Source organism: Arachis ipaensis, chromosome B03 (genome assembly GCF_000816755.2).
Source record: "Arachis ipaensis cultivar K30076 chromosome B03, Araip1.1, whole genome shotgun sequence".
Taxonomy (NCBI): Eukaryota; Viridiplantae; Streptophyta; class Magnoliopsida; order Fabales; family Fabaceae; genus Arachis; species Arachis ipaensis.
In genome coordinates, this window is record NC_029787.2 from 132,393,716 (window position 1) to 132,404,716 (window position 11,001).

Genomic DNA, 11,001 nt, shown 5'->3' on the forward strand with positions numbered 1-11,001 from the left:
GTCTAACTAAAGATGTTATGGGCGTATCATAAGCCACCATAATTGAAACCTCTCGTTAACATCTGCTCGTATCTTATTCCAATCTCCGGTGACGAAATCCAATACTAGATACATTCTACTCCTTTCCTCATGCAGCTGTAATTTATTTTACTAAATGTTAAAACATGTATTAGTGTATTTAAAGAGCGAAACTGTCTATGTTAAAAGTTACCTTTGGAGGGATCACAGGAGTGAATTCCTGTTGCACATCCATCCATTGCATAACCCATACAGCTAAATCATTGCTGTGTGAAAACGTATCATGCAATACAACATAAGGAAGTCATTATATATATATATATATATATATATATTAAATTAAATTAAATAATTTTATTTTATTATCTTCTTAATGTTATATTTAAATTAAATAACATTTTATATTTAAAACATACCAAAAGCTAATCCTTAAACAATAATACATTAACTAAAATTTGTTTGGTAACACGAAATAGAATCAAACTAGCAATGCAAAAGGAAAATAATTAACTAAAACCGGATGAGACTATTTGTGTGCAAGAAAATTGTATGACGAGCAACATCATCTATCTTTAACATTCTGCACTCTCCTTTGTTCACATTGTAAGCCACAACCACATTCCTAACACCAACATACACACTTAGCACCAAAACTTCTAAATCCAACCAAGTTAGAGGAACACAAAAATTTCCCCTTAATAATGAAATTTCACTAGAAAACCTTATACTCTTGATCAAAATCCATTCATTTATATGCAAATCATTGAGCTTCCAAACCTTTATTTCCACATCCTTACCACAATTCATACAACAAATTTCCTTCCCCATCTGCACAAGTGTCCAATATTGGCCATGACATTCTCCAGGAACCTTTAGATGATAAGCAGTTTCATGACAAAGATCAATGGCGAAAACGGATGGGTCCGTAATCCAAGACGAGTTAGTCCAGTAAACAACACCATTAACAGATAAAGATTGTACAAATGATAAATATGATGCAGGGTCACATTCTTTGGGTGCATTGTTACTGATTTTCCTCCAATGCATTTCTTTGCCTAATGTTAGAACATACCATTTATACATTCCAATTAATGAGTCTCTTCCAAGTCTAATAACTTTGATCTCACCAGTGGATGAAACTCTTGCAATGTTGCTGCAATGGCTACTAATCATGCATGTTGATTTGAGACTTGGGAGTTTCAATATCTGCATTGTTACAGGGTTTGCAACATAAAGATCCATAACAGAACCTGATGATTTGTTGAACAATAACACACCATCTGAACTGCCACTTATCCTTCCATGAAATTTGGTACCTAAATCTGTTTCTTCAAGTTTCAAGTCCCTTGCATTAACGGATTGCACCTTGTTAGCGTCTTGGATGAGGAATTCACACTCAGAGAGATGAGTGAGTAGGTGTGAGTTGATGAAACATTGTGATTCTGATATTTCACCCCATTTTCTGCTAACATTGCTTGCAGAATTGTGCAGAAACTGCGCCGGCAGCCGCAGAAGAATGCCGGCCACTACGTCGTTGGGAAGAGAATCAAGAGATGATGAATCCTCTCCACTTTCAGAACAAGAAGAAACTATTGCTGAGATTCTACTTTGAGCCATGTCCTCTCAAACAAATGTGCTTGAAGCCTTTAAAAGTACTAACAATTAATAATGAATACACTTAATTATAAATTCTCACCCTGAAAATAAACTCAAGAATTAAGATATAGCATCAACTAGTTCAAGTTTTCTTGATTTTCTGGCAAGAGTTCTAACTATATATATGTGTGTGTGTGTGTGTGTGTGTGTGTGTGTGTGTGTGTGATTTGCTACAATGCACAGAACATACACCAAAAACCATGGCTACAAGTAACTCGGAGAATCCTTTTGACTTTCCTACTTTTGTTCCTTTACCTTCTTTACTCACTGTTAAAGCAGTGAGAGTCTGACACAAGCTAAGAATGAGGGTACGTGTTCAAAGTATGCTTCTAAATATAATCAAACGTTGAACATGTTAATGTATTTTCCTCCAAGTCAAGTAATAATAATTTCTTTGCCCTTCTAGCACGTTCCTAGTTGTGACTGAAGGAGAGTTTTGGAATATATATTGAGTATGAAATCAAGCGTATTACTATTGATGAATACAGAATATATTCTGCAGCCACAGAAAGTCAAATCATCAATTGAATCTAAAACATGCTTTTATTTAATGATAAGCGAGATAATCAATATTACTGTTGTAATAATTATCTATTGAGAGTTCTTACACTTCTACTTACCAAATGCATATACAAATAGATGATGTATTTGTTGGATGACAAGGCTATAGCTAATTAGTTGTATTTTTAAAGGGAGCCATTTAAATAAAGATGTTAAAAATATTTTTTTAAAAAAATATTTTTTAAAAATTAAAATTTAACACATAAAATAAAATAAATTATATTATTTTTATTAAAATTAGACCGGACAAATTAATTTAGCAAAAAAATAATAAATTAAATTTTGAACCGGTATAAATTAATATTTTTTATAAAAAAATACTATAATATCTCTATTATAAAACACAACTAAAATATCCCATATATATATATATATATATATATATATATATATATATATATATATATATATATATATATATATATATATATATATATATATATATATATATATATATATATATATATATATATATATATATATATATATATATATATATATATATATATATATATATATATATATATATATATATATATATATATATATATATATATATATATATATATATATATATATATATATATATATATATATATATATATATATATATATATATATATATATATATATATATATATATATATATATATATATATATATATATATATATATATATATATATATATATATATATATATATATATATATATATATATATATATATATATATATATATATATATATATATATATATATATATATATATATATATATATATATATATATATATATATATATATATATATATATATATATATATATATATATATATATATATATATATATATATATATATATATATATATATATATATATATATATATATATATATATATATATATATATATATATATATATATATATATATATATATATATATATATATATATATATATATATATATATATATATATATATATATATATATATATATATATATATATATATATATATATATATATATATATATATATATATATATATATATATATATATATATATATATATATATATATATATATATATATATATATATATATATATATATATATATATATATATATATATATATATATATATATATATATATATATATATATATATATATATATATATATATATATATATATATATATATATATATATATATATATATATATATATATATATATATATATATATATATATATATATATATATATATATATATATATATATATATATATATATATATATATATATATATATATATATATATATATATATATATATATATATATATATATATATATATATATATATATATATATATATATATATATATATATATATATATATATATATATATATATATATATATATATATATATATATATATATATATATATATATATATATATATATATATATATATATATATATATATATATATATATATATATATATATATATATATATATATATATATATATATATATATATATATATATATATATATATATATATATATATATATATATATATATATATATATATATATATATATATATATATATATATATATATATATATATATATATATATATATATATATATATATATATATATATATATATATATATATATATATATATATATATATATATATATATATATATATATATATATATATATATATATATATATATATATATATATATATATATATATATATATATATATATATATATATATATATATATATATATATATATATATATATATATATATATATATATATATATATATATATATATATATATATATATATATATATATATATATATATATATATATATATATATATATATATATATATATATATATATATATATATATATATATATATATATATATATATATATATATATATATATATATATATATATATATATATATATATATATATATATATATATATATATATATATATATATATATATATATATATATATATATATATATATATATATATATATATATATATATATATATATATATATATATATATATATATATATATATATATATATATATATATATATATATATATATATATATATATATATATATATATATATATATATATATATATATATATATATATATATATATATATATATATATATATATATATATATATATATATATATATATATATATATATATATATATATATATATATATATATATATATATATATATATATATATATATATATATATATATATATATATATATATATATATATATATATATATATATATATATATATATATATATATATATATATATATATATATATATATATATATATATATATATATATATATATATATATATATATATATATATATATATATATATATATATATATATATATATATATATATATATATATATATATATATATATATATATATATATATATATATATATATATATATATATATATATATATATATATATATATATATATATATATATATATATATATATATATATATATATATATATATATATATATATATATATATATATATATATATATATATATATATATATATATATTTGAAAACTTTAAATTCTAATCCTATAACGATAGAGAAGAAAAATGCTAGAATTTAGGATTCTCAAAATTAATATATATAATAAAAGTATTTTAGTCATTTTATATAATAGAGATATTGTAGTCATTTTTTATAAAAAATAATATTAATTTAGACAAATTCAAAATTTGATTAACTATTTTTCGATCAAATTAATTTGTCTGATCTAATTTTGACAAAAATAATATAATTTAAGTGATTATATATGTTAAATTTTAATTACTAAAAAATATCTTTAAAAAAAGATGTTTTCTGCGTCTTTATGAGAGCATTCCCCATCTTTAAATTAGTAGAGTTGTTACTTAAATTTGTTAGAGTCTAAAGTTTGTTAGAGGCTCCTAACTCATAGCATGAAGTTAGTTAGCAGAGTGCTAAATTAGTGTGGTTTAGTTTTTTCTAGAATTTATAAATATAGAACTAGTCATTTGCAAGTAAATAAGATTAACTGATTAACCATAATCACAATTCCATTTTTGAATCTCTCTCAAGTTCATTCTACACTTTCACTCTGTTCTCATTCCCTGATTCAAATTCTGTAATATTATTGCAGATTTTATCATAGTGCAGTGAGCGTGGATGTGCAAACGGTGACACCTTGGTGGATCTCCTCCATTGCAAGGTCGAGAGATCGTGGAATTGAAAATCTGCAATTCTGTCCAACTTTGACAAATTAGCAGAAAGTATGGTTGATTCAGAGGAAGGCCCATGTCAAAACGTGAAAACTCAAGTTTTCTCAGCCTCGGATCTTCAAAATTTGGCTCAATTGATGAACCAGCTAGCAACGATGCAAGGGCAGATCGCTCAATCTGCAAAACCAAGCACGAATTTTATGCAAGATCGTGCATCTCCATACTACCTTCATCCGAGTGAAAATTCAGGTATTTCACTCACTCCAAATCCTCTAACAACACTGAATTACCACTCATGGTCCCGATCGGTTTGGATATCACTAAAGACGAAGAACAAGCTTAGTTTCATAGACGGATCTTTACCAAAATCTGAAAAATCTGATTGCACATTTGAAGCTTGGGATAGATGCAACACTTTTGTTCTGTCTTGGTTGCATGCTTCCCTAAGTAGTGAGATTTTGCAAAGTGTGATGTGGTGTAATGTGGCATCAGAGTTGTGGAAAGATCTTAAGCACAGATTTTACGAAAGAGATTTGTTCAGAATAGTTGAGTTGGAAGAAGAAATGTACTCAGCAAGATAAGGAGATTTGTCAACCACTTCATTTTTTACAAAGATGAAAGGACAATGGGAAGAATTAGAAGAGTTTCAACCAATTCCATCATGCAATTGCACGGGATCATGCACATGTGGATTAGAGATTGTTAGAGGATACAGAAAGCAGTCGCAAGTGGTTAGGTTCTTAAGAGGCTTGAATGATGAGTTCGGAAATGTGAGATCACAAATAATCCTAATGAGACCCCTCCCTGATGTCAATACTGTTTTTTCGCTATTATTGCAACAAGAAAAACAAATGTCAAGTTCAGATCATGCAAAAAGCAAGCTATTAATAAATGCTGCAATTGACAATAACTTCAACACTAATAGAGGCAACATGAGCGTACGAGGAAGAGGGAGAGGGCGTGGAGGTAGAGGCCGTGGCTTCGGAGGAAGAAGAATGATCAAGAAGTGCTCTCATTGTGGTAAAATTGGCCACTTGGTTGACACATGTTATCACAAGCATGGTTTTCCTCCACACTACCAACAAGATTCAAGCTCAAGAACCATAAATCATGTCACTACTGATGATGAAATTGAGAAAATCAATAACTCTCCTTCAAGAAAGAATAGTAACAGCTTAAGTTCTTTATTTTCCAAAGAGCAAAAATAAGCTCTCATTGCTTTATTCCAGGATCATGAAGAGGATCTTGTTCATAACTCAACACTGGCAATTGAGGCACAAGTCCCATCCCTAGGTATATACCACATTCTTTCTTTTGCCAAACATAAATTGAAACCAAATAATTGGATTTTGGACAATGGTGCTACTGCACATGTCTCTTTTTCATTAAAATTCTTCAAAAATTATCATAAAATAAATTCAATTATGCTTCAATTACCAGATGGTTCAAAGGTTGTTTCCTCCATTTGCGGAACAATCTCTTTTCCAAATAATATAAACTTCACAAATGTCTTTTACGCTCCATCCTTTTCTTTCAACATAATTTCAATTTCCAAAGCCACAAAACACTTACCATATAAATTCTTGTTTGACGAGGTGCATTGTGAGATACAGGATCGAAAGAGCTTGAAGATGATTGGCATTGCTGAAGCCAAGGCTGGATTGTATACACTGGAATTCAAAACTCACACCGATTTGGATTTGCATTCCTTCACCAATAAATCTGTACCTGCACTCACAACAACACTCACAACAGATTCTGCTTTTAGAATATTTGGCACAGTAGGTTAGGACACATCTCTTCTGAGAGATTAGACATAATAAAGAAAGCTTATGACTTTTCTATTTCTGATAATGCAAGCATTCCTTGTGCACCTTGTCATTTTGCAAAACAGAAACGTATTCCTTTTTCTATAAGCATTAATAAATCTGAAAATTATTTTGATTTGATGCATGTTGACATTTGGGGACCTTTAGCAATTCAATCTATCAAAGGTCACAAATATTTTTCACTATAGTAGATTTACTTGGGCTTATTTTATGAAAACCAAAGGAGAAACCTCTGATCTGCTTCGAAACTTTATCACAATGATTGAAACTCAATTTCAAAAGAAAGTAAAATGTATAAGATTAGATAATGGTAAGGAGTTTATCATGCATGATTTTTACAATTCAAAAGGTATTTTACATCAAACCACCTGTGTGAAATTTCCACAACAAAATGGTATAGTAGAGAGGAAGCACCAGGATATCTTAAACATGACAAGAGCTTTTCTATTTGAAAGTAATGTTCCTAAAAAATTTTGGCATTTAGTTGCTGCTCATGCCATTCATGTCATTAATAGAATTCCTAGCTCCTCTCTGAATTTAAAAAGCCCCTATCAAGTCATGTTTAATAAACTCCCTTGCATCAAACATTTTAAAATTTTTGGCTGTTTGGCATTTGCCTCAACTTTGGCTGCTCATAGAACTAAATTAGAAAAAAGAGCCAAACAAGCTGTATTTTTGGGTTTTAAGTCTGGCACTAAAAGATATCTTCTTATGGATTTGCAAACTAATGAATTTTTTTATCACGAAATGTCATTTTCTATGAAAGAAAATTTCCTTTTCACACTAAAGATGCCTCTAACTCCTCGTTTACTAACAATTCATCTACTAATAATACTCAAATTTCAAATAATCATGCTTTACTCTTTGATGACACATTCATATCAGCACATACTCCCATTATGGCTATTACAAATAAAACACTACCTAATGTTCCAGAATCTATTAGCACACCAAATCATGTTTCCCATACACCTCCCTCACAATCACATCTCATCACCCCATCCACACCTCATGATGCACACACTGATCATCCTCAAAATCTCGTTCCTCCCTCTTCTCATACATCCACTGTCTCACCAACTTTAGTTCCTAGGAGATCATGTAGGATTAGAAAACCACCAGCATATTTGTCTGATTTTTAATGTTTTCAAACCAGTACAGCAACTCAGAATGAATCCCAATCATCTTTCAAGGCAAGATATCCCACTCTCTCAATATATGTCCTATGATAATTTTTCACATACACACAAAATTCTTTCTTTAGCTATTGATTCTATCATTGAACCTCAAAGGTATGAACAAGCAATTCAACATGATTGTTGGAAAAAGGAAATTAGATCAGAACTCAATGCTCTTGAAGCAAATAAAACTTGGACTGTACATCCTTAACCTAAAGGAAAGAGAGCAGTAGGGTGCAAATGGGTTTTTAAAACCAAACTCAAAGCAGATGGAATAGTGGAAAGACACAAAGCAAGGCTCGTTGCAAAAGGCTATACTCAAATTCCTGACAGCAACTCAGAATGAATCCCAATCATCTTTCAAGGCAAGATATCCACTCTCTTAATACATGTCCTATAATAATTTCTTACCTGCACACAAAATTCTTTTTTTAGCTATTGATTCTATCATTGAACCTCAAAGTTATGAACAAGCAATTCAACATGATTGTTGGAAAAAAGCAATTAGATCAGAACTCAATGCTCTTGAAGCAAATAAAACTTGGACTGTTACATCCTTACCTAAAGGAAAGAGAGCAGTGGGGTGCAAATAGATTTTTAAAACCAAACTCAAAGCAGATGGGACAGTGGAAAGACACAAAGCAAGGCTCGTTGCAAAAGGCTATACTCAAATTCCTGGATTTGATTTCTTTGACACATTCAGTCCTGTGGTAAAAATGTCTACTCTTCGAGTTTTGTTAGCACTTGCAGCGTCTAAGGGTTGGTTTCTCCACCAATTTGATGTCAACAAGCCTTCTTACATGGTGATCTCCCTAAGACAGTTTATATGAAGGTTCCTCCAGGTTTATCGGCTCTCCTCAACAGTGTTTGTAAGCTTGAAAGATCTCTTTATGGGCTCAAACAAGCTAGTCGTCAATGGAACCACAAATTATGCTCAGTTCTCAAAGCTTCAGGGTACATTCAATCCAAGGCAGATACATCTCTCTTTACCAAAGGCACCAGAGATGATTTCACTTGCATTCTCGTGTATGTGGATGATCTGATTTTATCTGGCAACAACATGAATGAAATCAATCGGATGAAAAAGGTGTTGGATGATGCATTCAACATCAAGGACATAGGTAAACTTAAGTACTTTCTGGGTTTTGAAATCGCACGGACAAAGAAGGAATTGTCATGAATCAGCGAAAATATGCTACTGATCTCCTCCATGAATTTGAAATGACAAATGCCAAGCTTGCAACTACGCCAATGAACTACACAACTCCACTGTCCAAATCTTCAGGCACCGCATTAACTGACTTGACTCCTTACCGCAGGCTTGTTGGAAGGCTGCTGTACCTCACAAATACAAGACCAGATATTTCATTCGCCGTCAACAAGTTGAGCCAGTACTTGGACTGTGCTACAACAGATCATTTCAAAGCAGCCCTGTACATCTTAAGATATATAAAGCGTGCACCAGCCAGTGGAATAAAGTTCTCTGCTGCCTCATCAGATTTGTCGCTCACAGGATACTCAGATTCAGACTGGGGGACATGTCCAGACACAAGGAGATCTGTCTCTGGATTCTGTTTCTTTTTGGGTTCATCTCTTGTATCATGGAAAAGTAGGAAACAAACTACAGTTGCTAGATCATCAGCAGAAGCGGAGTATAGAGCTATGGCTTTGGCAACATGTGAGGGAAGGTGGCTTAGCTACATACTTCGAGACTTTCATACCCCACTGAGCAAACTAATCACTCTTTACTGCGACAACCAGTCCGCAATGCATATAGCCGCCAATCCTGTATTTCACGAAAGAACGAAGCATATCAAAATAGACTGTCATACGGTGAGAGATAGAGTACAAGATGGTTCACTAAAGTTACTGCCAATCCCCAGTGGAGAGCAGATAGCAGACGTGCTCTTGGATTGGTTGATATATGCACTCCAAGCTTGAAGGAGGCTGTTGGATGATAAGGTTATGCAGTTCATATATATAGCTAATTAGTTGTATCTTTAAATTAGTAGAGTTGTTACTTAAGTTTGTTAGAGTCTAAAGTTTGTTAGAGGCTCCTAACTCATAGCATGAAGTTAGTTAGTAGAGTGCTAAATTAGTGTGGTTTAGTTTTTTATAGTATCTATAAATATAGAACTAGTCATTTACAAGTAAATAATCACAATTCAATTTTTGAATCTCTCTCAAGTTCATTCTGCACTTTTACTCTGTTCTCATTCCCTGATTCAAATTCTACAATATTATTACATATTTTATCAATATTACCTAAAAATAGTTACATTCTGCTATTCAGGCATAAATTTTTGGACAGTAACTAAAGCTCAGAATTAGGACCTGCTTAAGAATGTTAATTTTTGTTTTGGAAGCAATTCAAGATTTATAAAGAAAACAAATGCAATTAGAATGTTGCTTTGCTTCA

The 11,001-nt window shown here is 27.5% G+C and overlaps 2 protein-coding genes across 2 annotated transcripts; one reads left to right on the plus strand and one right to left on the minus strand.

Annotated features, from left to right (window-relative positions):
* On the minus strand, positions 448-11,001 carry LOC110270457 (putative F-box/kelch-repeat protein At1g12870). The gene is made up of 3 exons (XM_021119949.1): positions 10,845-11,001; positions 2,295-2,322; positions 448-1,662 (listed from the first exon to the last, which is right to left on the minus strand). Exon 3 carries the CDS (start codon positions 1,633-1,635, stop codon positions 529-531), a length of 1,107 nt encoding a protein of 368 aa, XP_020975608.1. The 5' UTR covers positions 1,636-1,662; positions 2,295-2,322; positions 10,845-11,001; the 3' UTR covers positions 448-528.
* Positions 9,759-10,523, plus strand: LOC107634029 (uncharacterized mitochondrial protein AtMg00810-like). Its single transcript, XM_016337614.1, has one exon. The coding sequence runs from the start codon at positions 9,759-9,761 to the stop codon at positions 10,521-10,523; it is 765 nt and encodes a 254-aa protein (XP_016193100.1).